Here is a 25,028-nt window from a genome sequence, read left to right as displayed (position 1 = left end):
GCAGACAACTCCGGAAGGTCAGCAGCCCCATTCTTCTGCTTCGGGTGCCCTGAGACATTTCCGTGAGGATGACTAGAGCCCAGACTGATACCCACACTTATCTGGGGAAGATTGGTCCTCTGCATGGCAAGGAGAAGATGGGCCTCAGCAATGGGGAACTCTGTAAAGGGTCCTTTGTTGAGACCTGATTCTGCATGGATGCCCACAGTCCACATGACCGGATATGGCTATAAGCAGGAGTAAGCCCCGGGGCCTCTCCTTGATTGGCAGTTCCCACACAAGACATGTGACCATGTGCCAGGCACTAACTACTTCAGATACTGTAGTTATTTAACCTTCACATCGGCCCTGCGAGACGGCACTGTCCCCATCCCCATGCCCCAGGGAGGCACAGCGCAGGAAGTCTAAAGACTCCTATAGTCACAAAGCAAGGAGGGAGATAGAACTTAACCGTAGGAGTCTGCCAGCATCCAGACTCTCATTCACTATTTCCAGGGCACTGTTTGTAGTGATAACAAAGACAAATTTACCATGCCAAATGCTGTATCAGAATTTGTCATACATTCTCAGAAAAGCTTGGAGGTAAAGCCATAGAAATGGAGCCCTGGAGGGCTTAGGACACTAGGATGTAAGGGGCCAGAGTTTGACAGCTGTGACTTCACAGGGGACCCCCGTTCCACTTGCCTTGGGGCTTTCTCTCAAGGATCAGTCTTGCTACAACAGAGTGCAACTAGTTACTGCCCAGGAAGGACTCCACACTGAATCCTACCTGTATACCATGGCGTTCTCATTCCTACCAAAGGGAAAGCCATTCTGTGGGAGGCAAGACAGACCCACATCGGCAAAGGGGAGGACTTCTTCAAATAGTTGGACCTAGGCTGAGGGTAGAGGCCCAGGACCTTTTCGGGGAATGTCTGGTGTGAACAAACCCACAGCAGCTGTGTGGGCATGCCTCTCTCTGCAGCTGGAGATGGCAGGATGTCCCTCCCTCCTGGTTAGGAACGACCAGGGCAGGATGCCACCTGCTACCACCCTGCCTGTCTTAGAGTTCTCAGGAGGCCAGTTTTCATCTTCCCTTTCTCTCACGAGGTGTCTTGATCCCACTAGTCCCAGGGTCCCAAACGGGGCAGTGTGTCTGATTCTCATTCAGTGCCTGGTGCACACAGGGCAGATCTGTACTCAGAACTTCTGGGGCTAAAGTGTCATTCTGAAGGAGTGGCCAGGTTAAACATTAGCCACAATGGCCCCCCACGAAGTGAGTCACACCCCCCACAGGGCTCTGGGCTGGGCAGCCATGGGGGCAGCTTTGTTCCAGGTGGGTGACCAAGCTGCTGAAATCTGGGACAGGTCTCTAGGACCGGTGCAGATGACAGCTTCCTTTCCTGATTCCCTCAGGGTTCTCTTTCCTCAAAATGTTTGCCAGTCTGTGGGGCCTGCACACAGAGAGGGGCAGGGGTTCCTTATTCCCAGGATATATGCCCAAGCTGACTTGTGACCCCAGACCCCGAGACTGAGGCAGACAGGATGGACTTTGGTGACCCTGTGTCATTGGCACAGAGTGTTACAGTCAATGTGCAGAGGCATTCAGAAGGAAAGTGACTTCTCAAGGTTGCACGGGACTAGCACACAGCTCCCCTGACTCCCGTCTGCTTGGACAACTGAGTGAAGGAAAGTGTTGGTTTTCCCAGCCAGAGGCTGAGACTGGGGAGTCTGTCCACCTCAGGACCCCGCTTGACTCCAGTGCCAGCAAGTGGCCTCCCTCACCAATGGCGCCAGTACAGGCTTGGCGAGCCTGGCCCTTTGCTTTGGGTTCAGAAGTATGCCTCCCCTGGGTGACAGGCAGGTGTTTTACCTTTGAGCTCCTGGGGATAGAGATGTGTGACTGCCACGGCCGCTGAGAGGAAAGGTGAGCCAGGTTACGTGGCACAGCATGGGGAGCCGGCTGCCACTGGTTAGTGGGGTGCACACACTGTGTGGTTTGGTTCCGATGCTCTCCTGAGGATGTCCTCCCAAATGGATATTTGTGATCCTAGCTCCTCGGCTGTGTTCTGCTGAGGAGCCACTACCACAGATGCTTGGGGGTCCCAGAGCTAATGCAGAAAAGGAGAAAGAGCTGTGGTTCTTCCAAAGCATGCATATCTCCAAGTTGTTATTTTAGTATTAAGATAGCCTCTGTGTGCTAATTGTTTTTTATTGCCTTCTAAGACAAGGTCTCCTTGTAGACTGGGCTGATCTTGAACTCAGATCCTCCTGAGGCACGGACCCCTCTGTCTTCTAATGTTCTTAAATTACAAATTAAGACACTGGCAACACCACTTCAATAACCAAAAGTCAGGGACCACTGGTCTGGGGTCCTTGGGATGTGGGTGTTGTTCATTTTTTTCCCCGCTTCTCCAACAGTGCCAAAGGCACAGAGGCTGCTCAGTGGAGAGGGAAAATGTGGCCTGAACTGAAATGTCAGGGTGTAAAGATCAGCTGATCGGAGCTGGGGATCCCCCAGATTTCCATTCCAGCATTCCTGGAAAAGATGCCCTATAAGTCTTGTGTTTGGGGGATTCCAGAGCCTGGATGTCTGTTGTGGGGTATCTCAGAACCTCAAGGAAGTGAAAAAGAGGGGTGACCTCTTGCCTTATCTTTGGCTGTGAAATGACAGGAAACCCCTGCCCTTAGTCAGGGGCTTCCCACTCACAGCAGGCTTTGCCTTAATGGGTTTTCCTTGTAGGAAGTGACCATCACATGCTGACATTTTAAACATTGTGTAAATAAAGAATTACAAAGTGAGCACCCCTCTGTGCACTACTTACTTATTTTTTTGGTGCTGTGGCTTGAACTCTTGGGCATGCAGGCAAGATCTCAGCCACTGAACTATGCCCTCATCTCCCAACCATTCAGTTTCAGTTTTAGGGTATTGTGAGACACCTTTGACCCCGTGGGCCCTTCCTCCCTCATCATAACGCCTTCCCCTCCATGAAGGTAAATAAAGACGACACTCGGTTTTGTGTTTACAGGGGTCTTCCTTCTCCACAATTTCAGTTATCTGTGGTAACTCTGACTCAAAAATACTGAATGGGAAAAAATTCCAGAAACAAGTAATTTATCCATTTAAAAATCTCACATTATTCTGAGTAGTATAATGAACTCTTATGCTGTCCTGCCTAGAACCTGAATTCTCTTGTTTTGTGTGTCCTGGTATAGCTTCTGATTGTTAGCCATGTGGCCACCTCTGTTCCCAGATAAGCTATGCGATATCACAGTTATTGCTTTTAAGTAATCCCTATTTTCTTAATGGCTCCGAAGCACAAAGGTCTTATATCTGGCAATTTTATCACAGTGTGTGATTACAATTGTCTCTACATCCCTCCCTCCGCCACGCCCCCGTTTTCTGTATTTCAGACTGGCCTGGAACTCACTATGTAGTTTAGGCTGGACTCTAGCCCCTGGCAATCCTTCTACCTCTGCATCACAAGTGCTGGGATTATAGGCATGAACACTCCCTGCCCCCACTTGCTCTGTTTCATTAGGTTTTTTTTTTTTTTTTTTTTTGCTTACTTGCTTGTTTTCTGTGTAGGTGATGAATCCAAGGCTTTATAATTGCTAAACATATGTTTTCCCATCGAGCACCACTGCCAGCTCTTTATTCTTAGCCATTCTTTGTAATCTCCTACTGTGTCTATGTCATAAACCAAGCTTTCTCTTAAGCATGTATAGGAAAAAGATCACATACAGGGTTGGTACTCTCTGTGATTTCAGCCATTCTCTAAGTCTTAGATCCCCTGAGGATAGGGGACTGCTACACGTTCCTCTGGCTGTCTTTGTACATGTCTATGTGTTTATGAACCCCTAACCTGTGCACTGCTGAGGTTCACGCCTTCCTGTAAGCTTTAGCTAAATGCATGCATTTTTCTTTTTTCTCTTTCAACGCAGGGTCAAAAATTCACCCCTCAGCAGTGTGTTCATTTTCACTGCCAAGAAAACATGAGATGCTGGAGATACCATCCTTCATTCATTCCTTTCCAGGCTTCTGTGTCCCAGTCGCGCTCTCTGAACAGTCACGGGCCTCTCCTCTGGTGTTCATGTCCAAGAGCCTTTTCTACCCAGGGAAGCAAATGTTGGAGAACAGGAACATAGTCACCTTTGCCAGCTATGCCACTTACGCTCCCTTTGCAACCCTGAGAGCTACTGAGGCACCATACCCTGGCTTCACCTGATCCCAGAGGTCAGGGGTCCAGATGCCTGGAACTCCCTCCATCTCAGCTTCCTCATGACCAAGACTACAAATGTCCCCTTCAATGGTACAGAATTTCTTAAATAAAGTTAATGTACTTCTCCAAACTGTTCTTAAGTACCCAGTGTGCTCAGCAAAGTGTTAAGGGGACACTGAGGGGAGATTCGTTTTCAAGATGTTTGGGAAGTCAGGAAGACATAGGCATAGATACCAACTCTATGTTCTTTTCTCTTTCCTACTCAATCCCTGTCCTTGGGTTATGGTGGACACAATGCCAAGCCATATCCTAAGCTCCTACACCAACATCCAAAGATCTGGACAGCTCCTCCTAAGACTTTAAATTCAAATGGATATTGGAGGCAGCGGACCATCTGACAATGCCAAGATAGCTCCCCAAACCGAGAATTAATTATCAGATTAAAATATCAAGAAACCCTCTGTGGTCTATAGCCAACTTCCTCCCTAAACCCTCTGGAATTCCTGGTCCTCTGAATCCCTGGCTCGACTCATCAGCTCTGGCAATCACTTCTGACAGTTCAGCTTTCCCATTCTCCTGCTAACCCCACCTTCTGCACAATGTTAGCTTTGACTAAACCCCCTTTCGTTTCTTTTGTAGATTACAAAAAATAGCCCCCTGGCTCATGCCTTTAATCCCAGTGCTTCCAGGCTTTAGGAGGCAAAGACAGGTGGATCTGTGGAGGCAATTACGCCAGCTCTGACTTCTCATTTTGTGGGTTGGGTAGTACCCATCCTTCTTCCAGCAGGGCCTGCAGTAGCCATTGGTTCCATTTCTGATCTCCCAGGGAAGGTAAAAATTCTCATCCAGGTACCTGATCCCGGCTTGACCTGATCAGTCAGGAGGTAGCTTCCCGCGTGGAAAGCAGCTAGTGCTGCACCCACCCAAATGGGTGCCCACGGGTGGTGTCTGAATTGCCTTAGGTTGTTGCAATATTAGTCTCAGTTATCTATGGCCCTCATTCTTCCTGGGGGAGCAAAACTGCTTTTATGGCACAGTTAAGCCCTGCCCCTTAGCCTGCGGTGGGGTATCAGAGAGCAGGGTCCGTGCCTTTGTGCATATATTTTTACAGCCGTGTGCACTCCCTCCCTGTTGGCGGGTTTGAGCTTCATCTCCTTTTGGGAGAGGCTAGCTTTCTAGGGGATGTTTCTCATGAGCGTCTGCTCATCTCATCAGAGTCTTTAAGAAAGTTTCTGAGTCCTGGGGTGTTCTCTAGGAGTCCCCACTTCCTCACAGCTGCTCTAACTTTTCTGTTCAGCTTCCAGCTATTGGGTTTCTGCGGACTAAGTCTATTTCCAGGCAGCAAGCTCAGCCTGACCCCGATCTTTGGGTCCCGCCCCCTGCCCCACTCCTTGGCACTCCGGACCGCGACTCGGAGAGAAGACGCGGGCCGGCGCCAAGCTGGTCCAACTGGTTCTGAGCAGGAAGTCTCCCGCCCTCGCCCCCAGCAGCAGTGCAACCCCGCACTAGCCCCGGCTTCGGTGCAGCCCGCAGTCCTGTGGACAGTCCCGCAGAGCGGCCGCGCTGGAGACCCGCCCCGAAGGAGATCAGCGCGGCTTTGTCTGGGACGCCCACACCCCAGAGGCAGCTCCTGGGGCCGGCGAATGGGAGCGCGGCGGCGCGGGGCAGAGCCGGGCTGAGATAAGCGGCCATGTGACCCTACCTGGCGCGGGGGAGGGGCCGCAGGTGAGCGGCGGAGCGCGGAGCTCGGCACGCGGCGGCCGCGGGGCTCTGCAGCATGTCGGTCAGCAGAAAGGATTGGTCCGCGCTGTCCAGGTGAGAGCGGCCACCGAAGCTGGGTGGACCGGGGCCGGGGTGTAGTCTCGCCTCTTCGGATCTCCTCTCCCGGACACAGGCCTGCTACCCCCGCGGAGCGGGACCCTGGTCTTTTTGCTTTTCGTGGGGACAGACTTGAGACCAAACTCTCGACCCCTCAGATGACAGGGAGGGTGGTTTCCCTGCTCCGCAGCTTCCTGTCCCCTTAGGTCCTAAGGAATAGGCTAGGAAAAGGCTCATCCGCAGCCTGGACAGCCCAGGGTGCCACTGTCTGTGAGTGCAAAGGAACATTTTACGGGGCTGGGAAGGTCCAAGAGTTACTCTAAGCCTTATTCTTGAGTGGACCCCAAGTCTCTGCTACTCTCTAAAGAGTTTTAGAATGGTTCTAGGGAGTGTCCTTTAGCCCCACCTAATGGAGTCAACGGAGCCGGAATCTGTGACTAGTGTCAGAGAAAGCAGCTCCCCCATCCTAAGAGAGGCTCAGATTCTCAGCTCGCATTTGGGGTGGCAACTACGCTGGGAGCAGGATAGTTGCTATCCCTGTCCGTGTTGCCATCTAAGTTTGTGAACTGGTCCCAATGGATCAGAAACTGTAAGTGCTATGCCTGCCTGCTGGACAGCCTATCAGGGTCAGAGCAGCCTAGGAGGGGTGGGTACCTAAGAGGCAGCCCCTGTCTTTGTGCCTCCTCTTGGAGCTGCCCCCTCCCTCTCCAGAACCGTTGAAATGAGCATCTTCCCTCCCATGTCCTTCCACTGAGTCCCTACCTTGGAATGCATCCTTTGTCCTAAAGGAGCAGAGGCCCACACTGGAGCCCTGCTCTTCCTATTTCTTAGGCTCCAGTCAGGGTAAAATTGGCCTCTTGGCCTCTGTCAAGTGGACTTTAGGTCTTCAGGCCTACTATGGGGTCAGAGCTATCTCTGTAGGTGCAGCCTAGCAGCACTTTAGCAGCAAGGGTACCATAACCTTGCTTATCAAGTCATCTCTCACAATTTCCACCACCTAAAAACTGCTGCCCCTTGGGGTCTCCCTGAGGGCTTCAGAGGGTTTTTCTTTCTCTTTCTTTCTTCCTTTCTCTTCCTTCCTTCCTTCCTTTCTTTCTTTCTTTCTTTCTTTCTTTCTTTCTTTCTTTCTTTTTCTTTTCTGTCTCAGTCTCTCACAGAATCTCATCCACTTGACCTCCTCAAACCCTTGGGACCCTGCTCTGAAGTATGGGTGCCCTCAGTCTTAGTACAGAGAGGCCCATGGTGTCTAGAGAAAGGGAAAGGTAAGCCCAAAGGAGGATGAGATCCACTGCTCTGGAGAGGGAACCCAGGCTGCCTTAGAGGTCAGACACACCCCAGGGAAGGTATGTGCCGAGGGTGGAGCTGGTGCGGGGGCAAGGCCTTGGACTCTGCCTGTGGGTCAGTGTGCGTGGGGTTGGTGCAGGAGTGTCTTTGTTTCTGGGTGTGGGCATGTTAGTGCCCATGAATGCATGTTCAGATACAAGGAGTGCAGCTTCTGTGTGGGTGAGCATGTTTATGGCCTGTGTAGAGATGAGATGTTCATGTGGGCAGCTGAGTTTGCTCCCAATAAGTTCCATCTAAATGGTTGCTGAAGATGTTAGAACTGTGTATTAGGTTATAAATACAAAACAGGGCTCACTTCCTTAAAACTGCCCAGACTGCTGAGGATGTTTGTGATTTTATTCTATTTACTTTTTTGTTTTTAAAGCCCCCCCCCCCTGTGTGTGTATTTGGCTGGGGGACTAGGATTTTTAATGGGGATGAGGTCTGGTCTTAGCTTGTCCGCTGCTAAGTTGGACATAGACTTATGTGGCTGCAAGGTGGGGCTGAGTTCCCGTGGGATGTCCAGGCTAAGTGATAGTGAAGCCTTGGGGAACCAGTCCTGTCACCGGAAGACCTAGTCTGGCCTCTCTGCCCAGTCCCAGCCTTCATGGAACCCCGTGGGCAGAGGCAGCTGCTGCCAGCAGTCTCCCTGATGAGACACCTGGAACGGAGGACCGTTCCTGTTCTGCTCTCTGAATGAGCAACAAGCCCCAGCGGGCTGCAGGAAAGGGCTGGAAAGGGCTGTGAGTCACCAGCAACCAAGCCTCCCAAGCTGGGGAGGCCTGTGCTGAGGGTGTGACCAGGGTAGCCTTAACTAGAACCAAGGTGAAGACTGGAGCCTTTATGCGCTGTCCTTAGCCGGGAGGCTCAGGAGCTGCAGACCTGGGGTAGGGCAGTGGAGAGCCATTTGCCCTGGTCAGTCTTGTCCTTTCCTCCAGTGCTGACCTGGTGACCAGTGAGGATCTGCCAACCTGTCTGTGGGGGGTGAGGGGTGGATCCAAGAGCTCGGAGACTAAGTGGCCAGTGGTTAATCATTTCCTTGCCTGGCCCTTAAACAGCCCTCTCACCTCCCGTGCCTCTCTGGATTTTCCTGATACCTTTCTTTAGACTGTCTGGGGCAGAAGGGACCTCAGACCATCCGCAATAGCTCCTCAGCATGTGGAGGGGGAGCCTGAGGCCCGCCTGGTCAGGAGCTGAAGGTTGACCCAAAGTCACAGCCACCCTGAGGGCCCTTCCACTGTTCTCCCTTTCCCCAGGCCCAGCTCTTTGAGCCCCAGGGTTCACTAAGTGCTTCTGGGGCATCTTCACAAACCCTCTAGCTACTTAAACCAGAGCAACTGAGCCTTTGGCTGCCTGTAATTGGCTTCTCTGTGACCACTGGGGAAAGTGGGTTCTCTACTCCGTGTGTAACAGGGCAGTGATGTCTTTAGCCATACATAAGAAAGGGTGAAGTTGATGAATTGGGAGTACAGATGGATAGCAGCCTCACCTGGAGGTGCAGAGAGGGATGTACGTTCCCCCAGTGAAGGCCAGGATGTGGAGGAAAGGGTATGGAGGGGAGTGAACAGTGAACTGCTTGGCTGGGCTGCATGGTCAGCTGCCAAGTCTCTGGGCTGTATGGCCTGCAGGTTCCACAGAAGGTCTGGCTCTAGGGCTCCATAATTGCTGGCTTTCCCCAAACCGCAGTTCTTGCAACTGCACCCTGAGCTCAGGCCCCCTTTTCCTTCTGAATGTTCAGCTGTTAGGCTCCGATTTGGACCAGCACTTGCAGGGCATCTTTTCTGGCCCATGAGGGCATGAGGCTTTGAGACAGTGACTCAGGTGGAAGGTCTCGGTTCCTTCTTTTTAGTAACCAAGCCCCATCCAGAAAGTTATGAACTCTCCAAGCCTCAGGCTTCTCTGAGTCGAGTTGGGTAGCACCACCTTGCTCATAGCCATATATGGATTAGCATCAGTGGTATTTGTAAAGTGCTAAGACCACCCTCCTTCATTCTTTTACTTGTTGATTTGTTTTTCACCATATTTGAATTTCAAGACCCGTTTTAAGCCCCCCAAATAATTGATTTATTTCCAGGGTTCCAGTAATTGTACCTGCTAAGGAAGCTGACCTTTGGCCTTCCTTCTCTTCCATTTCTGTCCATTTTTTCCTTTACAGGCCAATAATCTTTGCTTATTGGAGATAACATTCTTCTCCTGGGGTGGGGTGAGGTAATGAAAGGACTCATGTTTTGCTGGGTGTCAGGAGATTTCTGAGTAGCAGGTGTTGGTGACCACATCACCCTTCTTGAGTGTTGGGGTCTGGGCGTAAAGCTTGGACACACTAAAGGATCCCTGACCCCAACTTCTGCAGCTAGCTCTGTCCCAACCTTGTCATGAGTCATGTTTGAGGAGACATGGTTCAGGCTGATGGCACACCACATAGGGCCCCAGAGGAGGGCAAACAAACCCCCTGCTTCCCCAAGGGCAGTGAGCAGCCTATGGGAACAGTGTTGCTCATGATCAAGGAATCCTGGAGGCTCCAACCCAGCCCTGCTGGGTGTGGGTCGGGGAGTGTTCACTTTCCTCTGGATATGGACCTTCTCTGGAGGGTAAAAGTTGTTCCCAAGCTAGGATGGGGCAGGGTGCATGCAGAGTGCGAGCAGGAAGAGTGTCCCTATTCGCAGGCCAGCAGAAGTTGGTAGAGGAGAGAGACCATAGATTTGTGTGCAGTGTGGGGGTGAATGAAGAATAAGTCCATAAACATTCAGAGATTACGGGGCTCATGTGAAGGCCCAGAGGAGTCCTGCTTAAGATCTATGGTCAAGGCCATAAAGAAAAACCCCAACCCTTTTCTGTTTTGCACTGAGGCAGGATACAATTGTGACTCAGATGAGTAGAGGAACTGAGGTTGCCCTCATAATGGGAGAGTTGGGATATTCCAGAAGGTTCTCTTCTAAGGTAGCTCCTTTTCTTGGGGTGACTGATGATCAGACACCCCCTTCCCTATGTAGAGAGATGGGCAGATTGCCTTCAGCCCCCCCCCCCCCACTGCTTCCCTCTGTGCATTCTTCTGCATCAAGGCAGAACTCGGAGATTTCTCAGGAAGAGGAGAATCCTGGATTCTGCCAGTGACATTTGCATTTGTTTCTCTGCACTCGTTGGCATTGGCTGTGTGCTGGTCTCCATGTCAGATGCCAGAGGTCTTCAAAATCTGCTGCTCTGTCCTTGCTCCTGCCTAGTTCCTTTGTTGGCTGTCCCTAGCCTATCCTCTTCCTCTGAGCCCCAGTTCTTACACTATGGCTTTGCACTCACAAACCCCCTCTGGGACTCTGTGCCACCAGACATGACCCTGTTGGCCCTTCTCTTGAACTAGGTCTATACACCCAAGCATTTCTCTCATTCCAGCCGAGTCTAATTGTTTTGTCCCGGGTTTGCTTCCTTGTTTGTTGTTTGACTCCCCTAACCTCCATGAAGGGAGATGTGTTGTTTTCTTGCTTGTTGGACGTTAGCTCCTAGAATCATGCCTGACCTGTAGGCCCTCAAAAAGTACTGGGTTAGTGAATGCTGGCTGTAAAGACAGGATGCTCAGCTCGGGAGAGCAATCCTTTTCTAAAGTGAAAAGGGGAAGGTGGTCACTTGTCCAAGAGCAACAGAACTGGACCAGGTCCTGAGGCAGACCCCAGAGGCCCACACATACATTTCAGATGCAGTGCAGTGTGTACAAATTGTAAGTTTTGCAGCAGGGCTAGTCAGGAAATAGACACAATGAGAAGGACAGGGCCCCCCACCCTGTCTAGTGTTTTGATTTTTGTCTCTTGCTGACACCCAGGAGTTTTTTTTGTTGTTGTTGTTTTTAGCATTACTGACTAAACCACTTTGGAAAGACTTGTACACCCCGTTCTGAGAAATCTCTTAAGTGAAATAGGTAAGCATAGCTAGCACATTATACCTTAAACCCGACCTCGTTATAACATATGTATAAGTAAGGGTCTCTTTGAAGAATGTTTTTTTATCTCTCTTCTCTTCTTTAGTTGCAAGCCAACACAACCTGCCTTTCAAAAGTTGTCTCTCCAAGGACAGAACTAGGCATAAGGAAGAGGAATATGCCAAGGCATACTTTCCTCAATACCCAAACTTAGTTATGGATTAAGGGTGCCATTCATTAGAGCCATTAAGTGTTTATTTGTTGTTTTTCTGGTGGATGGAGAGAAAGTGGGCGGGGGTGGACAATAGGTGGGTTTCTGGTAGAGTATATGGCTAAAGATGGTGAGAAGGGGCAAGTGCATGGGTTGGTTAGATTGCCAGATGCCTGGCTGCATGAACGGATTACTGGGAAGTTGTTCGGGTTCCTGAAAGTGTCTAGTTAGCCCCACAAATGCAAGGTCACAGGAGTGGAAACCAGACATAGAGTATGTGGCGTTTCCTTGCTGCTCCCGGCAGGTAGAACTTTAAAAGTTGAGGGAGGCCCTGAGAAGTGGAAGGATGTAGTGGTTTTATCTTGGTCTCATTTGTGAGTTATCCTTACCCCTACCACCAGAGGCCAAGGACTTTTGTGCAGAGCGAGAAACTTTGAGGAAATTCCTCAGTTATTGTCTGTCAAGAACTCAGAAGAGCAAGGACCTCGACGAGGTCACCTTCTTCCTTCAGAGAGAACCATGCCACCTTCCCTGTTCCCATCATCCAGAGACCTTCTGCTCCCACAAGAAAATCCAGCACAGGGGCATTGGTATCCCAAGGGGCTATTTGGTAATGCTGGAGGATGTCTTTGGTTGTCCCAAATGGACACTGTTGCTGCTGGCATCTAGGGGTGTTGCTTGTTACCCTGCAAGACACAACCTTACAAAGAATTATCTGGCCGAAATGTCAGTGATGCCAACCGGGAGACACTCCAGTCTAACTAGATCCCTGCAAGTTGTGAAGAAAGAAACTGCTTTGAAAAATTAAATTTTCTAGTAGTCACCTTAAAGAAGAAGTAAAAGGGGAAAATTAAATAATGTATCTTATTTGCTTTAATACACCCCATAGTGATCATTTCACTTTTTATCTTTTTTTTTCTTTTTTTGACACAGACTCTCACTGTGTAGCTCAGAGTAGCCTGAAGTTCTTGGGCTGGAACTACAGGCCATCACTGAGAGTTACATTGTTGCAGTGAGAACTATTGCACTTTGTTCTTCATCCTGGGTCTTTGAAATCTGGTGTGCATTTGTACTTAAAACATCTCTGCCCCAGCCATGTGCACTGCAGTGCCCCAGGACCGCTGGCCACAGGGCTGCCTGAAGGCAATTGTCTTCTCCAAGCCTGTGGGAGTCTGGGTAGGGAAGGTATCTCCCCGTCTCTGGGCTGTGCTGATGCCTGCCTTCTTCCCCTAGCCTGGCCAGGCAGCGGACTTTGGAGGATGAAGAGGAACAGGAGCGAGAACGCAGGCGGAGGCACCGCAACCTGAGTTCAACCACAGACGATGAATCTCCAAAAGTCACCCAGAATGGAGCTCAGAGATCTGTGGAGAGGTATGTGGTTGGGTTAGAGTCTGAACATCATTTCTCCATACTGAGTAGAAGTCGGGGACCTACCTGCCCCAGAAGACTATGTGAAATCTGTTTGACCTGCTAGAGATTTGGTCCAGGAATAAGGTTGATGGTGGGAAGATGAAATGTAAGTTCCTCACCATCCTCAACCCAAGCATGGTCCCTGCCCTTGTCATCACACTCATGGAGCTGTTTGGTCACCCTGTCCATGAGTCCTACTACTCTGTTGGACATCTTATTTATGTATGTGGTTCCCTCCATCCTCATGATGTCTGAGAGGCCACTGTTGATAACTTGTTTCAAGGAGGAGAGACTCAGGAAGCATGCTTAGATAATTTGTCAAGGACCTGTACCTAGTTGAGTTTGGCCACAGTGTTTATCCAGCTTTGTCAAATGTCCCTTAAACAGGTTACCTCCCCATACTCTGACCGTCTCTATTCCAAGGGGAACAAAATGGGACCAATCTTGACATCTAGGTTTGGGGATTATGAGGGAAAGGAAGAGAAAGACCCAGAACTTCCTGAATGTTGCCTGTGTGCTAGGACTTTGCTCTCACGGGATGGCTCTCATTTCACCACCTAACAAGCTCAGTTTACAAGTTTGGAAAGCTCAGACAGTAAGTTAACTTGCCTGAAATCACATGGAAAGCAGGGTGACAGTAAGCGTAGAGTCCTTTGGCGAGAGACTAGGACCTCTGAGTTTCTCACAATTATTTTATGTTGCTCTTGTTCCTTTACATCTCCGAATGAAGGAAGACCAGGCTGTGTTCCGTGGACTGATCCAAACCCAGGGCTGCCACCACGTTTCATGCATACCCTACGGAGGACAGAATGGGGCCTCAGAAGCCCTGGTTTTCCTTCTAGCTCCCTACCAGTTACTTCCCATGGCCTCCTCTTAGTTCTGATGGACAGGGCCTGAACTCACTCCTTTGAGCCCTCCTGGCCAATATTGCTCTAGGCCTAGAACCTATAAAGCAGTTGCTTGATCAGTGTTAGTGGTTGTGGGTGAACAGGGAACAGTTCACTCTACACTGCACAGGAATCTGTGATTTTTACTTGAGCCTGGGGTGCTTGTTCAAGTGACCCTTTGGAAGGGTGGTACACAGAATGCAGAAACGTGGTTATTTTTGAAATAGTGGTGGTGGGACAGGGAGAGCAGGGTCTGACTTATTGCTTCCTCCCTGGTGGCCCTGAAGCATCTCACTGAGTCAGCTACAACGAGGGTCACCCTCACTCCTGACGTCATCTGATCCTGTCCACCTTGTCTCCCTGTGTCTTTTGATTCAGGCTGCCCAGTGTGGAGGAAGCAGAGGTCCCCAAGCCATCACCCCCAGCCTCCAAAGATGAAGAGGAAGACATCCAGGCCATCCTTAGGACTCGGAAGGAACGGCGACAGAGGCGGCAGGTGGTAGAGGCTGTCCAGGCTCCAGTGCAGGAGAGGCTAGAGGGGGAAAAGGACAGCCCAGACCCCGAGCAGACCTCAACTCAGCCCCTTGTGCCTAAGAAGAAAGCGGAGCCCCTGCCTCGCCGGAGACTGAGCCGGGAGCAGCGAGGCCCTTGGGCCCAGGAAGAAGAGCCCCTAAAGGGAAGAGAGCTTGGGGGAGGGGGAAAGGGGCTTCAAGAGGAGGCAGAGGTCCAGCAGAAGACCTTGGTCTCTGAGAAAGCGCCTGGCCCAGAGAAGACTCTAGTGCCTGCCAAGAGACCGGCTTCCGAGAAAGCCTGCCCCTCAGAGAAGGGGGCAGCCACAGAGAAAGCATCCCCGACTGAGAAGAAACACAGCCCAGAGAAGTTGGTTCCAGAAAGAACGAGTGTGTCAGACAAGTCACCGGTCCCTGAGAAGACACTCACGTCTCTGAAGACAGGAGCACCAGAGAAAAGGTCTGCTCCAGTTCTAGAAAAATCCGTGGTCTCTGAGAAGATGCAGGAGAGGCGGCTGGTGTCAGAGAAAGCATCCATCTTCGAGAAGTCAATAGTCTCAGAAACAAAGCTGACTCCAAAGAAGGCAACGGCCTCAGAGCAGCCCCCAGCCCCTGGGGGAAGCCAGGCTACCACAAGGGAGTCCAGAGGGAAGGCTGTCCCTGGGAAGAGTCCACCTTCCTCTGCAGAGCAGGGTACAACAGACCCTCCGACTAAGGCTTCTCGCTTCCCACCCATCACACTCCAGGTCGGCATTGCCCCTTTCCCCTTTGCCCTCCTTGGCAGTCCAGCCCTGAGGCCTGTATCTCCCTTGTTTCCTCCTCTCCTCCCTTGTTGGGCTGGCCTTGGCAGTTTCTTTCTCTCCTAGCAAGTCAGAATTCCTAACTACTGTCCCAATAGGGCACTGAGTCAGAGGCAGATTGTTGGAACCAAAAGGGGCTGTGTGCAGAGTACTGGGGGTCTCCAACCACATCCTTATCCAGGTCCTGGACTCCGGCCCCCAAAGCCATTTATGTTTGTTCGGAGCAAGGGTAATCTTGTTCCCTGTCCACTACAGAGCCCTCCGAGGAAACAGGCACCCATTAAGCGTGGGAGCCTTGTGCTAGATAGCAAGCTTAGACACCTTCAGATCTTTCCAAAACTAAAGCCCTGCCTGGTGGTCCGGGTACATGAGGCCGTGTGGTCACTGTATTGCAGGGGCAGGAGAGTGAGACATCTCCAGCTTCTGGGATGAGCCAGGTCACCTGAGGGCCCCCTGGAAGTTTAGGCTTGGGGGCTTCTTGGGCCTAGGAGCACCTTACCCTTTTACAGAGGAAGGTAAGTTCTTATCTGACACCTTTGTTTCACTCAGGTGAAAATTCCCAGCAAGGATGAAGAGGCAGACATATCCTCACCTACTCTGCTCACCTACAGCAGCTCCCTCAAACGCTCCAGCCCCAGGACCATCTCCTTTCGGGTAAGCGCGAGGTGGAGCCTAGTCATCCATCTACTGCAGAGCAGGCAAAGGAAACTAGGACCCATTAAGCAAGAGCCTAGGTTACATGACAGGAAGTCTCTTTAGACAGGCAGGAGCTTTGACTTTCCACGGTGCCCAATGCAGAGAGACGAGTCATTTTAAATAAAGGCGAGCAGGCTGAAGACTTAGAAAATGTGTGTGTGTGTGTGTGTGTGTGTGTGTGTGTGTGTGTGTGAGAGAGAGAGAGAGAGAGAGAGAGAGAGAGAGAGAGAGAGAGAGAGAGAGAGGGAGGGAGGGAGGGAGGGAGGGAGGGAGGGAGGGAGGGAGGGAGGGAAAGAGAAATACACACGAGCAGTCCCACCTAGTGGATAAGATCGGGACTGCAGGAAGATGAACTTGCCAGAGCCGACTGACCTGTCTTGGTTCTCTTGTATCTTCCTTAGGAGGAGGGAAGGACAGAGAGCAGCAGGTTTCTCTCCAGTGTTCTCTGCCCCTTCCTTGCTTCCATGTGATGAGATTGGAAAGTCTCATCTGTTTCAGGGCTTAGTCTTGGTCCTTTTGTTTACCGTGTCATCTGCTCATCCACTGGTTGAATGTGCCTTGTGTCTTGATGTATGCCAGGCCCTGTGGAAGAGGCCATATGCCTGAGGTTGACCAGTACCCTCAAGGCTCTTGGTTAGTGGAGAGGCAGACAGGAACACAGGTCATAACAGGTACCTTGGCTGGGGTGGGTTGGTAGTGGCTTTGAACCCACACAGAAGGGTGAAGGCAGGTGCTTCCAGATTAAGACTTTTAATGAAGGTGAGGGGTTATTCTCAGGAATAAGATGCATCCTGGGAGCTAGACTCCTCACTGGAGACAGGGCATGGGCTTGCCTAAGACCCTCACTTACCTTCTCATTTCAGATGAGCCCCAGGAAAGACAACTCAGAAACAACCTTAACCCGCAGGTGAGCTGCCTGGTGGCCTGCCTCTTTTTTCTGGCTGTGTGTTTATCTGTTTTCACCTGCCATCGGTGTGCCAGGCTGTACCACACATACATTAGGGAAGGTACAGCTTTTGCCTGGCACTCTAGATCTGATGGGGCGACAGGATTGATAGGAGGTCCTGAGGTGGGTTGAGATGATGCTGGGAGGCAGTTCCGTGCCAGCTTGTGTGCAGTCGGGAGTCCTTGTCTGTGGTCCCCGCAGCTTGTGTGCAGTCAGGAGTCCTTGTCTTGTGGTCCCTTCAGCTTTTGTGCAGTCGGGAGTCCTTGTCCTGTGGTTTCCGCAGCTTGTGTGCAGTCGGGAGTACTTGTCTGTGGTCCCCGCAGCTTGTGTGCAGTCGGGAGTCCTTGTCTTGTGGTCTCCGGGGAGAGTTGCCTGGAGCAGACGCAGCTTTGATGGGTCTCTGAAGAGGGAGGAGGCTTTGGTCTATCTTTTTGGGGTGAGAAAGGGTAAGAGAGCCTTCCAGAAAGGAGACTATGGTTAGGACAAAGAAGGAAAAGACTTGGCTGTGGCAGGCCCAGAGCAGTGGCCAGGAGCCTGCATGCTTAGTAATTACCCTTGTATCGCTGAGCCAAGTAGATGGAGGATGGAACATTGCGTGGCGGAGGAGGGCGGGGACAAAAATAAGATCTAAACTTTAGTGCTGGTGATAAAGTTTCACCCACCTGTGCCATACTTACCTATCTGTTAGACCTTTAGTAAGGGCTTATGTTCCTAGGCCCAGAGATGGGAGAGGGGACGGAGCAAGAGGAGAACAAAGACAAGACAGTGGCTAACCTCAAGTGACTCACTTGAGACTATTAAACCCATAGCCACCCAGGCAGGCAGATGCAGTGACAGCAGTGTGAGCCAAGAGGGGGGAGCACAGGGGCTATGGTGACCTCGCAGCCTGTGAGAACTGAGGTGAGTGGAAGGGACAGGGTGTGAGAGGAGGAGGCAGGAAGGGAACAGTGGGAAGCTCGTCTGATCCTCAAATGCCCCTTGGAGTAGACAGGCTGTTCCTCAGAGATGTGGAAGTTCCTGGAGCCTGTAAACTTCACCCTAACCAAGTCATTGCAATCCTCTCAGCAACAAAGGCATCTTCTTCATCAGTCCCTGTCCTCCCTCTTGGCCCGCAGGATGGGGTATTAGGGGTTGTTCTTCAAGCCCTGGGGGCAGAGTCTAGGCTGGTTCATCTCAAATCTGTCTTCCCATCCTACAGTGCCAGTGTGAGGCTGCCAGCTAGCACGGTGAAGCTGGGAGAGAAACTGGAGAGATACCATACAGCCATACAGGTAGGAGTGGAAGATTCCTCCAGAGCCGTGCTGGGGTGGATGGCGCTGTTTATGAATATTATAACTATGGCTCAGCCACTCTCATCTCTGATTTACAGAGATCCGAATCTGTCAGGTCTCCAGGCTCCTCCCGCACTGAGGTTCTTGTGACTCCTGCCGGTGTAGCCAGCAAGCGCCACCTCTTTGAGAAGGAGCTGGCCGGCCAGAGCCGCACAGAACCAACCATCAGAAAGGTGAGGGTCAGATCCCAACTGCTGGGGCTCTAGTCTGACATCCTTGAAGCCTGGGCCTCAGCCTCGGCAGTGTTAGAAACTGTACTGTTCTGATTGAGTCTCCTTAACTGGATGCAGAACTCCCCAGGGTGGGATCTGTCCCAGCTACACATAGCTTGTGCCAAGTGGACGTTGTGGTAGAGAGACTCTTGTCCCCATTCTGGGGCCTCTGGAAGAGCCTAGTGTTGTCAGGGACTCCAAACCTTAAGGTGGGAGTTTTCTTTCTAGGAGAATCTGCGACTGTCAGGGGTTGTGACATCAAGACTTAACCTATGGATCAGCAAGACCCAGGATTCTGGAGACCAGGGCGCGCAGGTATCCACAGAGGAGGGATAGGCCTGACAGCAGTGGGTCATGTCAGAAGTGGAGCTGGTGGCAAGGGGTATAGGGTAGAAACCCAACCTGTGGGTGAGAGCTGAGGAGAGGGGTGGGTCTGAGTCCTTGTCCCTTCAGGAAGAACAAAGACATCAGGAAGGGCAGGTGGGGGTCCCAAGTCCCTCTTTACCTCTGAGTTCTCGGTCTCTACTCTGATCAGGAGGTACAGAAAGAGGCATCCGTCACCAGGAGGGCTCAGTGGGGAAACAAATCGGCCATGTCCCTGGATGCCGAGGTGAGTGGGGAGAAGGTGCCCAGCCCTGAGATATGGAAGCCCCCCCACCCCCAACCTATCCAAATGCACAACTCTAACTAGGTTGCCATTGAGTGGTCTGGGTACCTAGGTTCTGCCCCCCCCCCCCCACACGTGTGTGCTTTAGATTACTTACCCATGAGAGTAATGGGAGCCCTGTTCTGGCTTGACTGAGCCGTAGCTTAGCAAAGCCTGCCCCATCTAACTGTAAGGTTTGGGGTACCCAGTGTGGGTGGGCAGAGGCTTGGTTGGCCAAAGGGTTATCTTGTCCAGAGGTGCCCTCCCCTTATAGTCCCTTGAACCACGTTTCCTTGTTCTAATTGGCCTTTGTCCCACAGGTGTGAAAGCCCTGCCAAGACAGACCTGCAGACATGCACCCCAAGGGCTCTTCTTCATGCCAGCTCCTGGCCTGCAGCACTCCTGACCCTTGTTGTTCCCATTCCCTTTCTGTCTCTCAGCCAGTGTGGTCAGGGCCCCTTGGGGCCAGGAACATGAATGTCACACCTCCGGCCCTTCTCCAGCCCTGCCTGGCGGGGGCAGATGTGCGCTGATGCTTTCTCCAGATGCAGGCACTCTCTACCCTGAGCCCAGAACACAGCCCTGGCACACCAGCCATGGAGTCTCCATGTCCTGTCTAGAGACGGCCCCTTTTTCCTGCTCACTGCCAGTATCAGGCTGAGGTGTTTTGCCAACTCCAGCGTTATCTGTCTTACCTGCTCCCAGTGGGTACTCTGTGTGCCTGTGACGTTCCCACACCAAGTCCTAGACTTGGTCACTGCTCTCTGAGGCTTTTTCAGGACTGGAAAGGAGTCACCAGGCAACTGACCACGTACTGCGTTTCCCGCTTTGCAATGTCCCCTCTCCCCCCCCCCCCCCCCCGGCTCTGATCCGGAGCCCAGTGCCTTTTTGTATTACCACTGTCTTTTGCTCAGAAAAATCTTTTCTCAGGAAGGATCTGATAAACTCATTCATTCTCAGGCATAAGTGACTGGTAACACTGATGGATCTGTCCCCGTAGGTTTTGTTTTCCTTCTGGGTCAGCTGCTGGGAGAGGGGGGTCACTGGCTTTGGTGTAGAACTCTGTTCCTATCTTCTCTCATATTAAGGTGGTAGGCTTGCCATCAGTGGTCCTAGCATGGTGATTTAATAGTTCAGACCTGGGGGCTGGAGAGATAGCTCGGCAGTTAAGAAAGAGCCCTGGCTACTCTTCCAGAGAAACCTAGGTTCAAGTCTCCAGCACCTACGTATCGACTTACAAATGTCTGGAACCCCAGTTTTGGGGGACCTGAGGGCCCTGCATGCACACAGTGCATAGTTCTACATGCAAGCAAAGCACACACAAAATAAAAACATTTGAGAGTACAGAATGGCCAAATATCTTCACCCCATCTTTTCCACCAGGCTTCCTCTTCCCAGGTCAGTACAATGGCCCCTTATGTGTGTGTGTGTAGAATGCTGAGCCACCCAAAAACACACAGTAAACCAAGAAAGGCAGCCCAGTGCCCTGCAGCTCCGTTATGGCTGGAGTCTGAAGGTGGTCTTAAGTAGTTACAGCTTACTCCCAGTGATTGCTTTGGTTTCACCTGGAAACAGCTTGAGGGAGAGCAGGTGCAAAGGCAGCCTGGGGCAATGGCCCAGCTTCAGAACATGGCTAATAAGTGCCAGCACCAGGTCCCTGCTCCCCTAGTTCATGGGGCAGAGGCAGCCAGTCCCAGTTGTCTTTGTGTCTTGGGTGAAGGTCCTTAACTTGGGTCCAGAGGACAGAGACCCTCAGATCCTGTCTGTGCTCCTTGATGAGTAGCCAGAGCTGGCTTACCTCTGTGAGTTGCCTGCAGATGGTCTCACACTTCTGCTGGGCTGGGTGGGGGGAGCAGGAGGATGACCCTGAAGAAAACACCCTGAAGACCTGCCTGGGGCAACTGCTGTAACTACTCTGTTCTGCTGGGCACCCTGACTATGACCTCATGCTCCTCCCTTCTCTGAATCCCAAGAGTTGGAAGCAGGTGACCTCACATGACTTTGGGGTGTTCATGTTGCAGGTGAAACTTCGTAGCTGGCAGAGCTGCCCTACAGACTCTTAGGAGAGGCTCGTTGGGGCTCCCCTCAGACAGTGGAAGGGGTGTTCATCAGATGCAGGCTCAAAGTGGTATGGCCTCTGCCTGAATCCCCTCTTTGGGGTGTCCATTGTGAGCAGGCTGCTGGGGAGCGTGTGGCAGCAGCTCCACTCCCTAGCTCCTCCTGCCACTGGCTTTGCTCTGGAAGGAGCTGATGAATAAGGTTGTGGAGGTGACTAGGGTTAGAGGGTTGTGTGTGTGTGTCTGTGGTGACATCTGTTTGTGTGACGTGACATCTGAGTGGTGTGTGCGTGTGTGTGCGTATGTGTGTGCATGTGAGGTGACATCTGAGTGGTGTGTGTGTGTATGTGTGAGAGCATCTAAATGATGTGTGTGTGTGTGTGTGTGAGAGAGAGGTGACATCTGAGTGATGTGTGTGCATGTGTATGTGTGTGTGTGTCTGAGGTGACATCTGAGTGATGTGTGTGCATGCGTGTGTGCATGTGTGTGTGTGCGTATGTGTGTGCATGTGAGGTGACATCTGAGTGGTGTGTGTGTGCGTGCATGTGTGTGCATGTGTGAGGTGACATCTGAGTGGTGTGTGTGTACACGTGCGTGTGTGTGCATGTATGGGGTGTGTGTGTGTGTGTGTGTGTCTGAGGTGACATCTGAGTGCCCCCTAGAGGTCAGTCCACCTCTCTGCTCTGCTGCTGCAATGGCCTGGGCACTGCCATCGGATTTGTGCCCCAACACGCACTGGCCCACATGCTTCATATCACCGCATTTCTGATATTCTGCCGAGTTGCCTGTTTTCTGTGATCTGGTCACTACCATTACTTGTAATGACCATCCTCTAAGTTGCTTCTGGAGCCGCCCTGTTATACACCAGTGTAGCTGCCAAGCAGTGACTGTTGGGATGATGCCCCACAGCTAGGGACCCCAGATATGAAGAACCCACTGGTTTTCCAGGAGAAGGATGCTCTGTGTGCGCTGATGCCCAGGTCCCTCTCTCAGGCATCCACGAAGACTGGTTGTGGCCTGTCTGAAAGGTTATCTATCGGCTTTCTTGGAAAGTAGTTTAAGTTCAGGGAGGGCTTAGGAAAAGCAACTCCTAAATTCCAGGAGATTCTAGACCGAGATACAATGTAACATGGGGCCTGGTGAGCTTAAATGGGAGGGGAGAGCTGGCTGCCATGCTCTTTATGAGGTCAGCCTGGCTCTCATTATCCCTCTCAGGATTCCCCCTCCCTCTGCCTTTCCCAAGCTCCCCCTCCAGCTTTCCTGAGCCCTCCCTTCTCTGGGATACTGCCCCTAGGCCTGTGGCTCTAGCTGGTCCTGTTGCTGACCTGCTGGCAACAGGGAGATGCACATGGCTCGGGATAAGCCTGGAGCTAGGGATCAAAGTCACTAGGCTCAGAGACTGCTAGGGACCACGGGAAGGGAACTGTGACAGTTGAATAATGGGTAAGTTGGCTAGTAGGGTGGGCATTTGTGTGCAGAGGGTCCTCACAAATACTTTCACACAGAGGCAGCCCTGTCCGTCTTAAGCGGTGGAACTAAAGGAGAAGCTGGGCGAGTCTGGCGTGGAAAGCAAGAGAATGAGTCACTAACCATGTCTGGAGGGGTCAGGGATCTCAGGGGTTGGGGCACCTGGGAAGCTGGGCCTGGTTCACGGAAGTATTCCTTCTTCAGCTTCGGTAGGGCCTGCTGAGAAGACTCGGGGTGGAAGGAGGGAGACTGTGGGGAGACTCAGTTGTCTCCCAACATAGTTTCCTTTAGTTCTATCACACCCTGATCCCCACCATACCTGTCGCCCCTGTGGGCTGGTGGCCTTCAACATTCAGGCTATAGCAAAAGCTGGGTCCTGATCTTATGGGCCTTTTGATCTAGCAGGCAAGCCGGACAAAGTTGCTCACCATGACCCCAGTCTCTAACCCTGAGGGGAGACCCAGGGATCCTCTGTTCCCCACTCACACTCCTGTTGCCAGACTATGGGGACTTGTCATTCTGGTGCTCAGCCTCCTCTGGCAGTTGGAGACTACTCCTGTGGGGAGGACATGGTGTGTGGCTCGGGGCTCATGGAGACGACTTTCTGTGTGCTCTTCCCAAGGCCTGAGAGCCTGCCATCTGCCTGAAGCCACTTGGTTCAGCAGCAGCAGCAGCAGCTAGCAGCCCAGAAGATGCCTTCCCCCAGCTCTTGTTTCCTGCTCCCCAGGACCCGCCTAAGAGGCTCTTGAAGTATCTCTGAGGTTGACGTCTACCCTAACCATGCTCCCAGCCCTCCCCACCTCTGGGCCTGGGCTTTGGCATCTGCTTTATCAGAATTCTCAAGAGGGACAGCTGGTTTATGTTCCCAGCATATCTGCTCTGGTTTTAAATAGCTTATGTGGGCAGCTGGAGGACCACATGAGCTTATATGGCGTGGGGTACTTGTTCCTTTAGCCCTGTGCCTGGCATCTGCCAAAATAGCAGCCAACACCCCCCATTGTGTCGTCCCCCCCATCTCCTGCTGCACATTCCTCCCACCGCAGGGCTTGGCTCTCAAGGCCCCAGCCCACAGGCTTAAAGCCCTCTCCATGCCCTGCCCTCGGCCAGTCCCTGCCGAGGCTAAGCAGACACCTCAGGACCCGTGTGCAGCCCCTGTTCAGAGGTAAGACCAGGGGGAGCCTCTGGGAGAGGACAGAGGCAGGTGGATTCGGGTCTGGGACTTTCCCCTGGTCTGTGCTTGTGTCCATTCTGAGTGGTCACAGGGTTGATGGGAATCCACAGCGCTGTTTCCAGGATAGACTCCAACCAGAGTGCTGTGGAGCGGGAGAGCCTGCATCCTTGATGGGAAGTGAATGGGAGGTCCTGATCGGCCACGAAAGACAGCGTGTGGTTTTGAAGTCTTGAGTAGATTGCTTTTCCTCCCCAGATCTTATTTTTTTTTCATAAGTAGAGCGGCCTAGATCATTGTTGGGTCACTAAATACAACAGAACCCTAACCATCAGGGATCCCCAGATTGCTCAGTCTGTCTCCTTGACTCTAGGTTAAGGGCCACCTGAATTTTTTTTCTAGAGGCCCAGAGAGCAGGGTAAGACCATGGTTATATTTGCCAATGAATCCTGGTGACTCAGCTCTCATGCCCAGGAACAAAGATGCTGCCCCGGAAGCACTGAGAAAGGTCAAACATCCAGGGGCATGTGGGCCTGATGGGGTTTCTCCAAGCGGATGCTCTATATCCACTGGACATCAGGGACTGGGTGTGAGTCCACTCCTGGAGGAGGCCAAGGGTGGCTAGCATGGGGTGTGTGTGATGAGTCCTGATCCCTTTCCCAGAAGAGGGGAGCTAAGCTTGTCAACACTGGAAGGGTATTCCTGGGACCCACTGTGCCCCTTCCAGTGTGACCCTTGCCCCATCCCAACTTGCCCTTAGGGTTGCTCTTGTTCTATGCCTTTGCGTCATAGGCAGGTTTTCTGACTTCTGGGTGCAGTGAAGGATTGTTTAGGAGGTAATTGCTTGGAGGCTAAGAAATGTCCAGCACATTCCACAGGGAGTTCAGCTGGGAAGCCACTTGACCTCCAGGATTCCTCATCTGACCCTCTTCTCACAGGACAGGTCCTCCTCCTCTGGGCAGAAAAATCTGAGGGGATCAAGTTGCCTATGCCCCGCCCTTTCACCCTCTGTTGATTCTTCAGCTAGTGTCCTGGGCTAACAGCTGTAGCTTTAGGAAGATCTCCAGTCTAATGCTTTGGACAAGGCCAAAGGATAGAGCCTATGCTCCTCAGAAACTGCAAGGCTAAAATCTGAAGCTGATCTATTTCATAGGTAGATTAATGAAAGGTTCAGAGACATTGAGGGACTTGCCTAAGAATGCACAGTAAAAGCTGGCTTTAAAACTCAGATCTTTTGATCCCCAAAGAGAGTCCTCATTTGGCTTCTGTGGTTTTGCTTTATTACCCGTGAAAGGTGACCCCTGACAGATGGTAAGAGGCTGGAGGAGGGTAGGGTTCTTGGGACATACTCACATCCATCCCTCCAGCTTCCCCATCGCCTCTCATTCTGTAGCCCTCAGGCTCAGTCTCCCCCCCCCCCTTTCCCTAGTCTACCTGGCTT

The 25,028-nt window shown here is 51.8% G+C and overlaps 1 protein-coding gene across 1 annotated transcript; it reads left to right on the top strand.

The window, feature by feature from the left end:
* Window positions 1–5,899: 5,899 nt before the first annotated feature.
* Lad1 (ladinin 1) lies at window positions 5,900–19,697 on the top strand. The gene is made up of 10 exons (XM_038349854.1): window positions 5,900–6,017; window positions 12,692–12,829; window positions 14,134–15,010; window positions 15,614–15,718; window positions 16,624–16,667; window positions 17,905–17,977; window positions 18,076–18,210; window positions 18,478–18,564; window positions 18,785–18,859; window positions 19,216–19,697. The coding sequence occupies exons 1-10, from the start codon at window positions 5,980–5,982 to the stop codon at window positions 19,219–19,221; spliced, it is 1,578 nt and encodes a 525-aa protein (XP_038205782.1). The 5' UTR covers window positions 5,900–5,979; the 3' UTR covers window positions 19,222–19,697.
* Window positions 19,698–25,028: the final 5,331 nt, after the last annotated feature.

This window comes from Arvicola amphibius, chromosome 12 (assembly GCF_903992535.2).
Source record: "Arvicola amphibius chromosome 12, mArvAmp1.2, whole genome shotgun sequence".
Lineage (NCBI taxonomy): Eukaryota > Metazoa > Chordata > Mammalia > Rodentia > Cricetidae > Arvicola > Arvicola amphibius.
This window is presented reverse-complemented; position numbering and strand designations above follow the sequence as displayed.

Excerpts from the sequence above, each read along its gene's own strand:
- Lad1 (XM_038349854.1), top strand. The coding sequence starts at position 5,980 with ATGTCGGTCAGCAGAAAGGATTGGTCCGCGCTGTCCAG. Across the intron at positions 15,011-15,613 it reads TCCCACCCATCACACTCCAG|GTGAAAATTCCCAGCAAGGA; the intron begins GTCGGCATTGCC and ends TGTTTCACTCAG. Across the intron at positions 17,978-18,075 it reads GATACCATACAGCCATACAG|AGATCCGAATCTGTCAGGTC; the intron begins GTAGGAGTGGAA and ends TCTGATTTACAG.